This window comes from Danio aesculapii, chromosome 25, assembly GCF_903798145.1.
Source record: "Danio aesculapii chromosome 25, fDanAes4.1, whole genome shotgun sequence".
NCBI classification, from domain to species: domain Eukaryota; kingdom Metazoa; phylum Chordata; class Actinopteri; order Cypriniformes; family Danionidae; genus Danio; species Danio aesculapii.
Genome location: NC_079459.1, coordinates 33763046 through 33779211, shown reverse-complemented (window position 1 = coordinate 33779211; position 16166 = coordinate 33763046). Strand labels below are relative to the sequence as shown.

At 34.3% G+C, this 16166-nt stretch overlaps 1 protein-coding gene across 2 annotated transcripts; it reads left to right on the top strand.

The window, feature by feature from the left end:
- Positions 1-3193: 3193 nt before the first annotated feature.
- tmpob (thymopoietin b) lies at positions 3194-13164 on the top strand. Of its 2 annotated transcripts, none has more exons than XM_056451779.1 (6): positions 3194-3796; positions 6692-6809; positions 6896-7072; positions 9950-10044; positions 10147-10244; positions 12166-13163. In XM_056451779.1, the coding sequence occupies exons 1-6, from the start codon at positions 3557-3559 to the stop codon at positions 12521-12523; spliced, it is 1086 nt and encodes a 361-aa protein (XP_056307754.1). In that variant the 5' UTR covers positions 3194-3556; the 3' UTR covers positions 12524-13163. The 2 variants fall into 2 exon arrangements, with proteins under 2 accessions (XP_056307754.1, XP_056307755.1); XM_056451780.1 differs by having other exon boundaries at positions 3545-3796; positions 10144-10244; positions 12166-13164.
- Positions 13165-16166: the final 3002 nt, after the last annotated feature.

The following is a 16166-nucleotide window of genomic DNA, read 5'->3' as shown; positions in this document are numbered from 1 at the left end:
TGTAAACCAATAGCGTTCAGCTGCGCGTGTGGCTCCGCCTTTTAATGCGCTTTCTCGTGTTTGGTACCCTTTCGAAAGGGTGCCGAAAAAGTGGTACGGTACGGTTCGGTATGCTTTTTGACAGTGGAAACGGCCATAAAAGCGTACCAAACCGAACCATACCGTACCGTAACACTCAGTGGAAACGGGCCATAAGGGCCTAACCCGAAGGAAAATGAATGAATGAATGAAGATGGTTATAAGCCACTAACCATATGAAAATCTTTTTTTTTCATATGCTGACAGTGGTTGCATGATGGACAGGTTTAAGCTGCATATTGTTAAGTACTCCTTTTTTAACATTATCTACATGCACTTGAGTCTTTATCTAGAAAAACTGCATTTCAATATAATCTCATTTCCATCACTGAAACCGAATAGAATTGTTAGATATTAAAACACAAACCTCTTCAGTTTTCACAATGCCTAAGCATTCTCATGTTCCATCATTAAACAAAAAGGCACAGTATATATAATTTTAAAGATTGTTGAAGTTGGAGAAAGCGCACGCTTGGACAGTTTATCCGTTTGAACATGTCATCACCCTGCTACAGTTTACACTGCATTCCTTTTTCAAAACCACTTTTATACACCCCGATGTTGATAATTGCCTCGCTTCTCTCAGATCCCTTTCCTGAGGGCACCACTGTTATGCTTTAAAAGACACTTTTATGTAGAGCTTGGCCCGAGCACTGTTTTCTGTATAAATGAAATACAATAAAGACAGAAAGGGTGTTTTTTAAGAGCTCAACGTTTTCAAAGTTTCCCTCGCTGCTTTTTACTGGCAGAGCTCTCTTGGAACGCTTGAACTAAAGATTAAGCGTTAAAATCTGTGTGGTTTTGGGCACCGTTGCTATAATTCAGCTATATCCCAGAAACATAAGCGCGGGGCGAAATCACCAGCTCTCGCGACCGAGATCCAGGGTGCCCTAAACCGCACCGAGCTGGAATCCAGGAAGACCAGACAGCGGTCAAAACCAACACCTACATCCACACCCGCACACAAGCTCAGGTTCAGCAGGCGTGTGGAGACCGTGAATCTGAGATGAGTGGAACAGAGCCCAGATCAGTCCAAGAGATATTTGGACAAAGAAGAGAAAAAAAGAATTGATCGGAAAGTACTGAAGGGGCCACTTTAAGCCACATTCCTTCTATCACTCATTTAATGGCATTTAAAGGGGTGCTATTGCACGTTTTAACACCTTTAACTTCATTTAGTGGCGGCACAGTGGCTAGCACTGTCACCTCACAGCAAGAAGGTCACTGGTTCGAGTCCCGGCTGGGCCAATTGGCATTTCTGTGTGGAGTTTGCATGTTCTCCCAGTGTTGGCGTGGGTCTCCTCCGGCTGCTTTGCTTTCCCCCACAGTCCAAACACATGCGCTATAGGTGAATTCATTCATTTTCTTTTCGGTTTAGTCCCTTTATTAATCCAAGGTCACCACAGCGGAATGAACCGCCAACTTATCCAGCACATGTTTTACGCAGCGGATGCCCTTCCAACCCATCTCTGGGAAATATAGGTGAATTGAATACACTAAATTGGCCGTAGTGTATGAGTGTGTGTGAATGTGAGTGTGAATGGATGTTTCCCAGTACTGGTTTGCAGCTGGAAGGGCATCCGCTGCTTAAAACATATGCTAGAATAGTTGATGGTTCATTCCACTGGGCGACCTCTGAAATAGAGACTAAGCCAAAGGAAAGAATGATCAAATTAGATTTAATGTTGATTTAAAGGCTGTTCCTGATCTAAAAATCAATATGTAACTTCTCATCAATGTTATAGTGGCTTCCCATGTGTTCACTTTACAGCACTTCCTATACTGTGTCGTACCACAGGAGCAGATTTATACCGGATTTGCTGCTAAATACAGTCCTTTTGACCTTACCGGTCTTGCCCTGCTATACAGTCGAGTCTAATAAGGCTTATGCTGCCATCTTTAGGATGTTGTGCTGTACTTCTATATAGAGGTTTTCTAATAATAGAGTGATTGTCATGTATTACCACATACATTTATGTCTAATCTTTGGATGTTTTACAGGAATATATATTAATGGACTTACAACAGTAATTCAAACATAGTTAACACTTTAAAGCCTGACTTATGGACTATTAAATCAGTAAAATCTCATTCCTTGCAATGTTTTGTAATATGATAAAGAGAGAATATAGAAATCTTGCAGGAGTTTTACTTTTTAAAGACAAGACCAAATTAAAGTTTACAAATTAAAGAGATTACAGCATGTCTGTTTGCATTAAATAAACATTTAATATAAAAACAATTGCTTTATAGATTTATGATTAAAGCTCTAGTTTCAACAATGTACTGCAATACAATTATGAATCAGACAACCAGTAAACATTCATTGAAAGATTATCATATTTGATAATCTTATTTTATTATGAAATTTTAATATAAATATTTAATATGAATTTAAGTTTTGAAATATTAATAGAAATGTGACACTATTTCTTGGTTGACTTTTTAAAATCTTTGAAAGATTAAAGATAAAAAAAACACAATCTATCACCTAAGGAATTTTATTATGCTAAAATATCTTTCCTTGCATGCTGAAGGCGTGTAGAATCAACATTATACAGAAAATATATTAACAAAATTAAATTCATCTTTATTTCTATGGTGCTTTTACAATGTAGATTGCATAAAAGCAGCTTTACGTAGATGAAGAGAGAATAATATTTAGAAAATAATTTAGAAACAAATCGGGATTAAACTCCTTGCTTTTAAACAGACCGTAGAGCAATATGTTTTAACTACAATAATAAATAATACTCATTTATGTACCTTGAATTATCCTCATACTTGTGAGACGCCCCTCCCCCATTTTGCATTGTAGTCTTTTATTATGAAATGTCAACCATGTCAAGAACCCTCATTTTTACTTAGATTTTTTTGTTTCACCTTTTTGTTTCTTATCTTCAACCTTCAACAATAAATGTAAAATGTATTAGTAAATAAATCTGCTGTAAATTTAAGCGTGTTGCAGACGGCCACCATATGCCGCAGCTGTCGCTCTGTCTCGGCCTCTTTGTTTTGGGCCAGCGTCTGTCACTCTTCCATTTCGACCAATAAGAGAACGCCTTACTCGGCAGTTCTAACCAATGAGCGTTCAGCTTTGTTACACTGTGCCCGTTCCGAGGCGCGCGCGCACCGAGCCGTCGAGCTATTTCTACTTTTATCCGCCTTCGCAAACCCGTTTAACCACGCATTTTAGCGGCGTTGTTTTAATTCACACACAAGCTTCGATGTACGATCTCCCAAAAAGTCATTTTGTGGCTCAAACGGATAGCTGTGTTTGTCGTAAAATCCTGCGAGGACATTCAAACGGAAGGCGCGAGCCGGTCTGACGGGTGTCAACAGTCGCGCGCTTTTATTTGTATAAATATAAGGCTTAACCAAAAGACTACTGTTCGTTTTTAAAACCTACAATAAAGTAATCGCACTTAATTTTTAAAGTAAACTCCTTGTTTTAATAGCACTTCAGTGAAGATCGAGCATGGCGCAATTTCACGAGGATCCGGCGCTGCTCACTAAAGAGAAACTGAAAAGCGAGCTAATGGCGAATAACGTTCCCCTGCCGAGCGCCGACAGCAAGAAAGATGTGTATGTTCAGCTGTATCTGAAAAACCTGACGGTGCTCAATAAGAAGAACACAATCTCAGCTTCAGACACTTTCTCCAGCGATGAGGAGATCAGCACAGCGCCGCTGGTGACCAACAGGAGCCGCTCGGGGAAGGTGAGATTATCAGCTGCTAGTCAAACACTGATTAGCAGAGCTTGTGCATAATTATGGTCAGTGTAGGGGAACATATCGGCTCATTTATTATTCAGTTGGATTTGTTTAGTACTGTATATCGTGTTGGTTGAGTTTATAACAATGTTCTTATCAGTTTTTTTGTTCATATTTATCGGCCGATATTTATTAGTGCTAAAAAATAAACTAGTCCAAAATAAAAGTTTGTTTTGATGTGATGTATATGTGTGTGTGTACTGTAAATATTTATTATACATATTATTGTGTACTTTTATTTTAGATGCGACTAATCATAATTAATCTTTGCCAGGTATTGTTTATTTTTAGTTCAATTAAAGTTGTAATTGGTAGTTTCATGTGATTTTTATGTTGCCAGGTTTGTGCATAATTATGATCAATGTGGGAGAAGATATCGGCTGATTTATTATTCATTTGGATTTGTGTGGTACTATATATTTTATTGGTTGCGATTTCTAAAAAAAAAAATCAGCTTTTTTTGGTTACTTATTGGCTGATATTTATTATTAGTTCACTTTAAATTCTTCTGTAGATTCATGGTATTTTTTATGTTGCCAGATTTGTGCATACTTTGCATATTACTATAAATTGTATTGATTAAGTAAAAAAGAAAATTGTTTTATTAGCTATTTTTGATTAATGTTTATCAGCCGGTATATTTTTTTTAGTTCTATTAAAGTTGTTTTTTGTTATTTTATTGTATTTCTATGTTGCCAGATTTGTGCGTAATTTGTGTAATACTATACATTTTATTGGTTATTTTTATAAAAATAGTTTTTTGGTTATTGTTTATCGGCCGATATTTATTTTTAGTTCACTTAAAGTTGTCTTTTGTAGTTTAATGAGATTTCTGTGTTGCCAGATTTGTGCATAATTGTGGTCAATGTGGGAGAAGATATCGGCTGATTTATTATTCATTTGGACATTTGAATTTGTGTATTGCTATATATTTTATTGGTTAGATTTATAAAAATTGTTTTATCGGCTTTTTGGTTAATATTTATTGGCCGATATTTATTTTTAGTTCTATTAATGTTGTTGTTGTTTCATGGAATTTTGTATGTTGCCTGATTTGTGCAGAATTTGTGTAATGCTATATATTGTATTAAGTAAAAAAAGGTTTTATCAGCTTACTTGGTTAATTTATCGACAGATATTTTTATGGGATTTTTATGTTGCCAGATTTGTGCGTAATCAATGTGGGAGAACATACCGATTAATTAATTTCTGCATTAGGATATTTGTGTGTATTACTTCATATTTTATTGGTTGTGTTTATAAAAAGCTTCATTGACTTTTCTTTGTGTGCATAATTTGTGTATTACTATATATTTTATTGGTTATGTTTATAAAAATAGTTTTATCTGCTTTTTTGATTATCGTTTATCGGCCGATATTTATGTTTTGTTCAATTAAATTTGTCTTTTTTGTAGTTTAATTGGATTTTTATGTTGCTGGATTTGTGCATATTTTGTGTATTACTATATATTGTATTGATTAAGTTTTAAAAAAAAAATTTTGGTTAATATTTATCGGCCGATATTTATTTTTAGTTCAGTTAAAGTTGTCTTTTTTAGTTTCATGGGATTATGTTGCCAGATTTGTGCATAATTATGGTCAATGTTGAAGAAGATATCGGCTGATTTATTATTTTGAATTTGTATTGGTTATGTTTATAAAAATAGTTTTGTCAGCTTTTTTAGTGTATATTTATTGGCTTATGTTTATGTCTAGTTCAGTTAAAGTTGTCTTTTGTAGTAAGTTTCATGAGATTTTTATGTTGCCAAATTTGTGCATAATTACGGTCAATGTGGGAGAAAATATTGGCTAATTTATTTATTTCTATGCTTGGATGTTTGAATTTGCGTATTACTATATAATCTTTTAGGTATTTTTGGTTAATATTTATAGGCCGATATTTATTTTTTGTTCAATTAAAGTTGTTTTTGTAGGTTAATGGGATTTTTATTTTAAGTAATTTTAAGTAATTTTATGACTTGTTAACTACTTTTATGTATAGAACTAGAAATTTTAAAGGGATAGTGTACCCTAAAAATGAAAATTCTGTCATTATTTATGCATCCTCCACTTGTTTCAAACTAGTTTTTTTCTTTTGTTGAACACAGATATTTTGAAGAATACTGGAGGGACAAAAACAGACATTGACTTTCATAGTATCTTTTTTGTTTTTATTTTGGATGTCAATGGTTGGATTTTTCCAACATTTTCCTACAATATTCAACACAATAAAGAATATCTAAAAAGTTTAGTAACTTTCCTTTTTGGGTGACCTATCATAATAAATGTATTCCTTTGTAAAGAAGACCCTGTTCAGATTGTTGTTGAAGTAGACAGGAAGTAAAAATTTATTCTTATTTTTTTAAATTGTGGAAGTTTCTCATTACAAATTATCAAAACAACTAATGTATTTTTAAAATGTAATATGAAATATATATTTTACAAAACTTTACTTTAGAACTTTTTCATTATTATTGTGTTCACATGCCATTTTCATTAAGTAAAATAAAACTACAAATTTTCAGTCAGAAAGCGTGTAACACCACTAGAGTGTAAAGGAAATCTGTAAATCCGCAATAGAATGAAAAAGGCTGTTTTGACTACCTGAACGTGGATTAATTAACTGCCTGAAAGCACTGAGTTGTACAATGTAAACATCTTAGTAAGTCAATTAAACACTTGACCCATTGAATGTTAAGTAGATCCAATTCTTGTTCATTTATTTTTCATTTGTATTTTTCTGTTGTGTTTGTCATGTAATAGCTATATCTTTTACAAGTATAAATTGCGAGATAAAATCAGTCAAATGTATTTTCTTTCTGATTTTGCATGAATCTTCAGAAAGCCACAAGAAAGACAGACCGAGTTCGGGCTGAGGAAAACGACGTCTCTGGTTTGACCGATGAGGAGTTGAAGGTTCAGCTTCAGAAGTTTGGGATCCACTCAGGACCGATTGTTGGTGAGTTTGACAGTTTTACAGAGTCTGATTGTGTGTGTATTGTTCTGCATTGTATTCTCATCTACCCGTTTCTGTATGTCTCACAGCATCTACACGAAAAGTCTATGAGAAGAAACTTCAGCAGGTCCTGGATCATCCGCCGGTGGAGACAAGCCTGCCTGAACCAGAGACCACCATCCCAGAGGCCGTCACTATTAAAGCAGATGGAAACCAGAACGGCAACACGCATTCAGCTGAAGATCAGTACAGCGACAAAGACGACGGTATAGCAGGAGCGATCAATACTGACACAAGCATTTTGCATCTTTAAATATAAATATGTCAACTACTGCAGTCTCTGTAGTGTCAATATTTTTAGACATGCTCACCAAGAGAACTTTAACTTTTTATTAAAGAGATGGCATACGTCATCTTAATAGCTGTACCAGTCTTTTTATAAGCTGCAATATTAGTTTCATCTTAGTGAATGCAAGCCCTTTGCAATGGTGTACCTGGTGTTATTTAGTCATTAATTTTCATAGCGGACTTGAACATAATGTAAGTCTTTTTTTATACACTATTTGAAAAGTGTAAACGTTGGATTAACATTCACCACATGATCACTAATCAGATGTGGCATTATTTGTAACTGTAGGTGGTTTCTAAAACAAATTCTTGTTTTCATTCTCTCATCTTCAGTGCTTTACATGTTCACAGTTGTAGAGTGATTGACTGATATTAACCATGAGCTAATATTATATGAGCTGATATTAACCAATCCGTTCGCGTTCAGTTTTAGTGCAGTGGGCCAATCAGAAAATTTTGAAGGCGGGGCAAGCATTGCGGCCTTTGTTTACTGCAGCAAGTTGACATGACAACATGTTTTAAACTATTCCTGTGCGCTGTGTTTGGCGTCTCAGGTGCTAAGATGCACACTGCGTGAATGTCTTCTAAATCTGCACACACGATGAACATTTTGCAGTGAAAACTGGTCACACGCCACCAATTTTATGCACTCGCACAAATGCTCCGAAATATAAGTCGTGGTCGCACAGAAAAAAAATTCTGCCGCATATGTGACCAAAACAGTAGCAATTTTGAGCCATGAAATACTCTGTGTACATTTATCCAGGTTTTTTTTTCTTCAGGAGAACATTAAAGATTTTAAACTCTGGTCCTTGGTGATTCATAAATTAAATATCAAATGTTAATGGCACTTTGATAGTCAGAAAAAGCAAATATAAGCAAAAATGAAATGAATAACTCTGGTTTGATTACAATTTTATAACTAGATTTCTCCATTTCCTCTATTGCTGAAATTAAAGGGCCCTATATGCCGTTCAAACCTATTAAATATTTGGTAATCTTTAAAACATTCAATTTTTTAATAGTCTTATCTCTCCATCAAATGTCTAAGTAACCAATGCTTACCATCATTACCATCATGAAAAATAAATAGATCTTCATTTCTAATAAAAAACATTTAATCACCGTAATAAAAAAAAATTACCTAAATGAATAAGTTATTACCGCAATGAAAAATAAACTTAATGAAATCTTTGTTAATCTTTTAAACCTAAAATATTTTAATGGGATCTGGAAGTTTCTTATCCCTCCATTGAAGGTGTAGGTAACCAAAACAAAAAAAAGAGCCAATAAAATCTTCATAAAACAAATAATTGAGTCAAACTGTTGAATCACATTATTCATTATAAGGTTTACTCTCCTTTTCACCTATTTTGCTTGGCATTTTATTGGCATTGTATTGTTTAGCAAACTTAATGCAAAGAAATATATTCTCATTATTATAATAGCCCCCAAAAATCTTGTTCTCATTACCGTAATGTAAAAAATAGCATATACTGATTACTGCTCAGTGCTTCCCACAGGTTTGAAATATACTTGCGGTTGTAGCCGGATTGAAACACACCTTTTTAACTATATTTTTATTTATATGACACAGTTATACACATTTTCTTTTCAATAAGTTAAAGCTATTTTAAAAAGGCTGTTGAAATAATAGAAATCCACTGTTTCTCTTGCTCTTTTATGCTATTGAGAAGCCATATGCACCCACTGACAGGCAAAAGCTGCTCTCCCTCTCTCTAAAGTTGTTTTATTGACATGATGTTTTGTACAGGATTGCCAAAGCGTTTTAGATATGTATGAAGTATATAATGTATTAACATCATTAAATTAATAAAATATACAGCAAATGAGAAAAATAACAGAAAAAAATGAATAAAAATAGACAATATTGATATAAATTATAATAATTACAAAAATAAAAGGTGTAGATTATTTAAATACGGCAAATTCGTTGATTAACCATCTCTAATGGTGATCAAATATTTTGCAGCCAGTATAGATGTCATTTTGTTCTGTCCGAGTTTATAGTAAAGTTTATCTGGGTCATTTATTAAATAATCATTTAATGTTGCTCTCCCGGCTGTGCGCGCGGAGTGAGCTGCGAAATGTTTATGCAAAAATGCATTCTGATAACAGCATCTTTAGTAAGCAAATTCAGAAACTACGGCTGGACGCATTTTGGCGCAAAAAGGCATGTCTCTGGTGGGTCTGCAGAGCATGTGATTGTCTGTGAGTGTTGACAGATCTTGCACACAGAACCAGCAGTAGGAAACGTGCAGAGCGAGAGAAGATTTTTCATTAGTTAATCGATCGCGAATGTTTGGCCTTCTTTGGAGGATACAAAAAAAGTGTAAAAGGATGATAATGATCGTATTATTCATGTGTCACCACCAAATATACTTGGCCTTGTGCGGCTCGCCCAAGTAAAGTCTATGTGTGGGAAGCACTGCTGTTATATTAAAATAAATCTCATTACCATCATAAAAAATAAATAGATTTTCATTTCCATAAGTTTAAAAGTCATTATCATTGTCATGATTTTTAAGATTTTCATTACCAAAATAAAAGAAACTGTTACCTCAATTAAAAAAATTATCTTATTGAAATCTTTGTTAATTTTTAAAACATAAAATATTTTTAAGTTTCTTTTTCCATCGTCGAATGTCTTACCAAATCCTTAAAAAATGTATTAACTCGTCATAAAGACAAATAACTATGAGTCAAACTGTTTAATACTATTTTTCATTGTCAAGTTAACTCTTTACCAATTTTGCTTTGCATTTGATTGGCAGAAGTACCTGAAGCGGTGCCAGTTGTGACTAAGCCGGTCCGGAGTCGAGGAAAGACCCCCGTCACCACCAGGACCAGCAGCAGGCAGCGCACTAAAGTAAAGACTGCACACGCTCAGAAAAGAATAACATCAGCAGACAATAGAATCTGATTAAAAGCAAATATGTATGTTATATTTTCCATTTTGTCGTTTCAGCAGCAGGTGGAGGACATGGCCATTGAAGAGGCATCTGTGGACAGAGCAGATATTTTAAAGGAAATCTTCCCCAATGAACAGGCCACGCCAACTGGAATAACGTGAGTCTGAAGATCTGTAGACTTGAATGTTTCCTTCGCTAGAGTTTACCTGGATAGAAGCCCATTCACACCACAGACAATTAAGATGTGGTTTTGCAAATGGTTTTAAATTGAAAAGAATGGGGGAGCCACATTATATCTCTATTAGTGATAGCATGTTAAAAAAAATTGTTTTTGAAATACTTTAATTATGATCTGTTGGAATAACGACTAATGAATGATGGAAACATTGAGCATGTTTACGTGGACACCAATAATCTGATTTTAATACGATTAAGACATTACTCTGATTAAGAGTTGACCATGTAAACAGCGATTTTTGATTACCTAAATCTGACTAAAGTAATAATCGAGCTAAACAGAAATGAAATTAAGACGTGGGGTATGCTGATTTTAGTCGCATTATTGAAGTGCAGTACAGACATGTAAACACTGCAGTCAAACTATTACTTGCGTGTAGGACTGCCGCGTTTTGAGACAGGATATTTCATACACACACGTCTGTTTGACACTATTCTCTGCATCTTTCAAGTCAGTAAAAGACCACAGACACCTGTGTCGTGAAATGCTGAGGTTTTTTCCCCCATACGGTGTGTGGTATCAGTTTCCAGTAACACACTCCACAACACTCTTCCAGCAGTTCATACTTGCATCCAATATTTCGTTTGTCACTGGGGGCATGCTGAAATGTTCCTGAATGAAAGTGAAAGTGCCGAACTGCAGTTAAAGTTGACAGATTAAAAATAAAACACCTGAAATTACATGAAACTGCGGAGGAAACGTTGATAGCGTGGTGAGGTAATGACGTTAAACAAATTATGTGCTATAACATGTAAAACGGGATCAAAAATCAACTCATGTAAATGCCTTAATCTTATTATGGTCTTATTCAGATTAAGGCAAATAATTTGATTACTGATGTCCTTACAAACAAAACAAAAGCCAAGCAGAATCCACTTTAAAGAATTTTTTTCAATAGTAATTTAATAGTATACTCTGAATTGTGTTTTTGGAGCCAAATGCATGTTCTTTCATTTTTTTTAAATCATTTTCTAAAAACAAATTTCCTCACGCTCAAGTTGTTCTAAACCTTTAAGACTTTCTTCTGTTGAATACAAAGAAAGATATACTGAAGAACGTTGGCCATTGACTTCCATAGTATTTTTTTTGTTCCTACTAAATGGATGTCAATGCTATGAAAGTAAACGATGAGAATTATTATTTATTTATTTTTTTTGAGTGAACTATTCAGGGTTCAAACGGTCCTTGAAAACCTGGAAAAGAGTTTTGACAAGGCATTTTGGAAAGGTTTTGGAAAAACAAACATACCCTAAATGTTTTGGAAAAGCCATGGAAATTTCTTTTAACACATATTTGTGTACGTGAATATGATGATGAGCCTTTATTTGTAACAACACTGTTATATTCAATGAAATTGGACCCCTCCAACCATACACAAACATCATACATTTCAGGGGCAGACCGGTCAGTCAAGAGGAAGCAAAGGAAATAAGAAACACTGGGGTAAAAGGAGGTAAAAAAAAAAGCCCCTCCTGGACTGTCCTTAAAGTAGGGCAGTGTGAGATCAGGGGGAAAAAATATATATTTGAGATGATAATATTGGGTAAATCTTAAATACAATTGCCTGGTCCGTTGTGACGTTCTTTGTGTTGGGTAAAAAAGCAACTCGCAGTTTCAGCTTCGCCTCTCTTTCTCTCTCATTTACTGTAATTTAAGATACATTTTAATTGTCGTGTCCAAAAAAACTCTCTAAAAACAGGGCTAATTTGTACTATTCTTTTAAGTATTGTCAATAAAGAGCAAATGATATAGAAATTGCAAAAATGAACTAAATATGCATGTTTGACTGTGATGAATAATTAGCTTTTGGTTGAAACCCTACACTGATGTTTCTGTACAGAGCCACGTGTCGAAGGCCGATCCACGGCGCGGCTGGCCGTCCGGTGAAGCCTCTGGATCTTTGGCCTGAAGAGGCGCTTCTGGAGCAGAGCTTTTACACAGCGACCAAATCCTCGGTCACAGACGTCCACAGCGCAGCACCTGCCACCCGTCCCAGACCTCGCCGCCGCTGGTTGGCCATCCTGCTGAAGCTCCTGCTGTTCATCGCATTGGTTGCGTCGCTTTATTACGCCTACCAGACCATCACCGCTGATCAGATCAACGCCTGCCAGCTCTATGTCCAGGACAATGTGATCACACCCATCGTCAAATATATTAGTTGGGATAGCCCAGCTGAGGGCGGAGATGGTGGCAAATGAGCATCCCATTCTGCTAACCTGCTTCAGCATGCATCTACTGTCAGACTGATTTTCTAGTCCTTTAAGGAGCGACGCATCGGCAGGGTTTGTTTGGGGAGGGAGGGATTCTGGGTATTGCAGTTTGACCTTAGCAGTCACCTCTGAATAGACTCGTGTTTCAAGTAGTCTTTAAACTGTGTGTGTTGTGTTTTTGATCTTGCTTTGTGGTTTTACGGTTTTGTAGCATTCGAGACGATATAGAGAAGCGTAGTGTTCGCTAATAGCGAGTCATTCTCCACAGTCATCAGTTTAGCATCACACAACGAGAGGTCGAGATTTACCAAAGGGGTTTTCTGAAGTACTAAGACATGGCCAACATGAGCACAATGGGGTATATGCCGAAGCATGCTAATAGGACTTTTAATTTGCCAGTAGCCTGGGTTAATTGTTTCCGGTGAAGTGTATGTCAATGCAAAATCTGCGCATTTAGGGTCTGTTTTTTTTTTTAATCAGCGATCTCCACTGGCTGAGTGATATCCAATATAAAGTCGGTCTCAGATTGTTCAAGAAGCACTGAATTAAATAACATTCCCCCCCGCCATGTCTTTATAATATGAGCATTTATTTTACCCCAGTATATTCAATAGAGCTTTTGCGCTAGCCTGCCGATTCTGACGGGCACGTGCAAGTAAACGGCTTTTTGTCTCGTTTTACACTTGAGCAACTAAATGAATGCAATCAGTTAAGCAAAGTCTGTTAACTGATTGTGTTTTAATTACATTACAACATCGATGCTGTAAAAGGAACCGTATAAGATGGAAAAAACTCACAATAACAGGTCACCAGAAGTTTATCAGTATGGGAAACACACTAGCTCGGCATATACCCTATTAGGTTTCAGACACACACAAAAGCCTGGAGGTGAATGTTTGCAGAAATGGTATATTTCATATATTCGTAACGTTTTTCTGTAATAATCATGGGGAAGTTTGTTTTAGCACGGCTGAATTCTGACATTATAAAGTGTTGCTAATGAGGCTAGACTGACTAAATGTTGTTCTAATGGGTGAGTCTCACAACCAAAACGAAAAAGCCTCACAAACGTTTGAATTTTTTTGCGTAATGAAAATAGGATCAATAAGACATTTGCATTATATTGTTTTGCAAAAAAAAAATTATTAACTTTGCCATAATTTCAACAAAATTTCTCATTACCGTAATTAAAAAAATTATCATTACCATAATGCAAAAAATTGCATGTACTGATCACATTTATATTAAAATAAATTACATTAGCATCATGAAAGGTAAATTGTTTCTCATTTCCATTCCATTTTGAAATTTTCATTGCCAAAATTAATTAATTGCTACCGCAATGAGACAATGTCATTACTGTCTTGAGGAATAACTTGATTGGCATTTCTATAAAAATTGTCATTACTGTAATTTTTCAAAATAATTCTCATTGCCTACCTTTTAACGTTTATATTTTATTACAAAAATAAATAAGCCATTACCACAATGAAAAATAATCTTATTGAAAAACATGTTCTTATTACCGTAATGCAAAAATAGCATATACTGATCACTTTTATACTAAAATAAATCTCATTACCATAATGAAAAATTATTATTTTTTTGTTTCCATAAAAATTATTCTCATTACTGTAATTTCAAAATATTCTCATTACCATCATTTAAAATTTTCATTACCAAAATGAAAAAATTATTACCACAATGCATTATTAAATTTAAAAATGTAATATTTTTTTGTTTCCATAAAGTTATTCTCATTACCTTAATAAAAAAGTCATTCTCATTAGCAACAATTAAACATTTATATTTTCATGACCAAAAAAAAAAAAAAAAATCATTACCTTAATGAAAAATATTCTTATTCAAAACTCTTGTTCTCCTTATCATTATGCAAAAATAGCATATACTGATCACTGTTAAACTAAAACCTCATTACCATCATGAAAAATTATTGATTTTTTTTCGTTTCCATAAATATTATTTTCATTACCATAATCTCATTTCTATAAAAATAATTAATAAAAAATAATTCTCATTGCCGGCATTAAAAATTGTCATTACCAAATAACTACCACAATAAAAAAAAAATCATTACCGTCATGAAAAATAACTTTAATTTTAATTTCCATAAAATTATTCTCATTACCGTAATTTTTAAAAATTATTCTCTTTCCCAACCTTTTAAACATTTATATTTTCATGACCAAAATAGGGGAAAAATCATTACCGCAATAAAAAATATCATTACCGTCAAGAAAATTATTTTCATTACCGTAATTAAAAAAAACTCATTCTCATTGCCAACCTTTTACATGTTTCATTTTGGTAATGAAAATATAAATAAATAATCATCGCAATGAAGAATTTGTTGAAAAAACACGTTCTTATTACCGTAATGCAAAAGGATTGTAATATTATCAGGATGTGAAAAAACGTATTTCTGTTAACATAAATATCTTATTCACATTACGATAACGTAAAGATTAAAATTTGAATTCAGATTTAGTTTTTTATGTCCCCCTAAAAGTAATTACATTTTATTTTAGTTAAAGTTAAGTCACGGTTTGTACTTAGTTCACACTTTAATCATGTAAAAATATAAAGATTTTGCATTGCAGCAATCTGAATACAACGAAAATTGCTTAATTAAAAATAAATAATGTGATTTTGAAGCCTGATCTCACAAGGAAATGTAAGTATTTTACGTTTTGTCAGTTTAGTGTTGAATTCGTACACGTCATATGAAAATGTACAATTTTAAAAAGGAGGCGTGGCACCAAACCCCATCTCTAAACCCAATTGTCATTGGCCGATGAGCAAATCGTACTAAATTGTACGTATGAGATCGCATGAATACATATGAATTAGCTACTAAATCTAAAAGTTACGAACTGCTGTGGGATCGTGTTGGATTTTGGTGATGAAATATGTCTTACTTTTAACGGTTTCCGTGAGATTCACCCTGTAGCATTTATTTTAATGGTTTGTAGCATTGAACTACTTCAGAACTACTGAACTACCAGCTCAGATGAGGTTTGGTTTTATTGCTGAACTTAATAATGGACGTTTATTTATTTTTTTACCCTCCGCTTCAAGGACAATGTGATCTTAAAGTCTCGTAGTGAAAAAAATGCTTGACTTCAGTTGAGATGCAGTCAGTTTTCATCATTTTTAATAGATAATGGCGGCTTGTTCGATGTGTTTGTGATGTTTTCATAATGTGATGTGGCATTATAGCCCTTTTAAAACCCATAATTACAGAAAATACCTGTTATTGACTGTAATCGGACCCTCTGACAGCACAAAACACTGGTATTTATCTGACTCGAACTATGAATTCATTTCTTTGCTGTGATTTTTAAACACAACCAGTCGTGCTCTTGATGTATGGGCTTATCCAGTATATCAGAGAAACACATTCGTGACGGATATCTTCATCTTCAGGGGTTTGTTTTTATATTTTGCTACTCTCCGTTTATTTTTAACTGCAATATTTTTCTAACGTCTTCTCTAAGATTAAAAAAAAAACTTTGTTAAACACAGTGGGTTACTTTTAACATGTACATACACCAAATCCACTAACCATTAACTAACATCTTAGGTTTGTTTGTTCCTCCTGCTGTGTCAA

Coding starts and splice junctions, on each gene's coding strand:
- tmpob (XM_056451780.1), top strand. CDS start 3,557: ATGGCGCAATTTCACGAGGATCCGGCGCTGCTCACTAAAGAGAAACTG. Junction 3,797..6,691: donor ACAGGAGCCGCTCGGGGAAG/GTGAGATTATCA, acceptor ATGAATCTTCAG/AAAGCCACAAGAAAGACAGA. Junction 10,245..12,165: donor GCCACGCCAACTGGAATAAC/GTGAGTCTGAAG, acceptor GTTTCTGTACAG/AGCCACGTGTCGAAGGCCGA.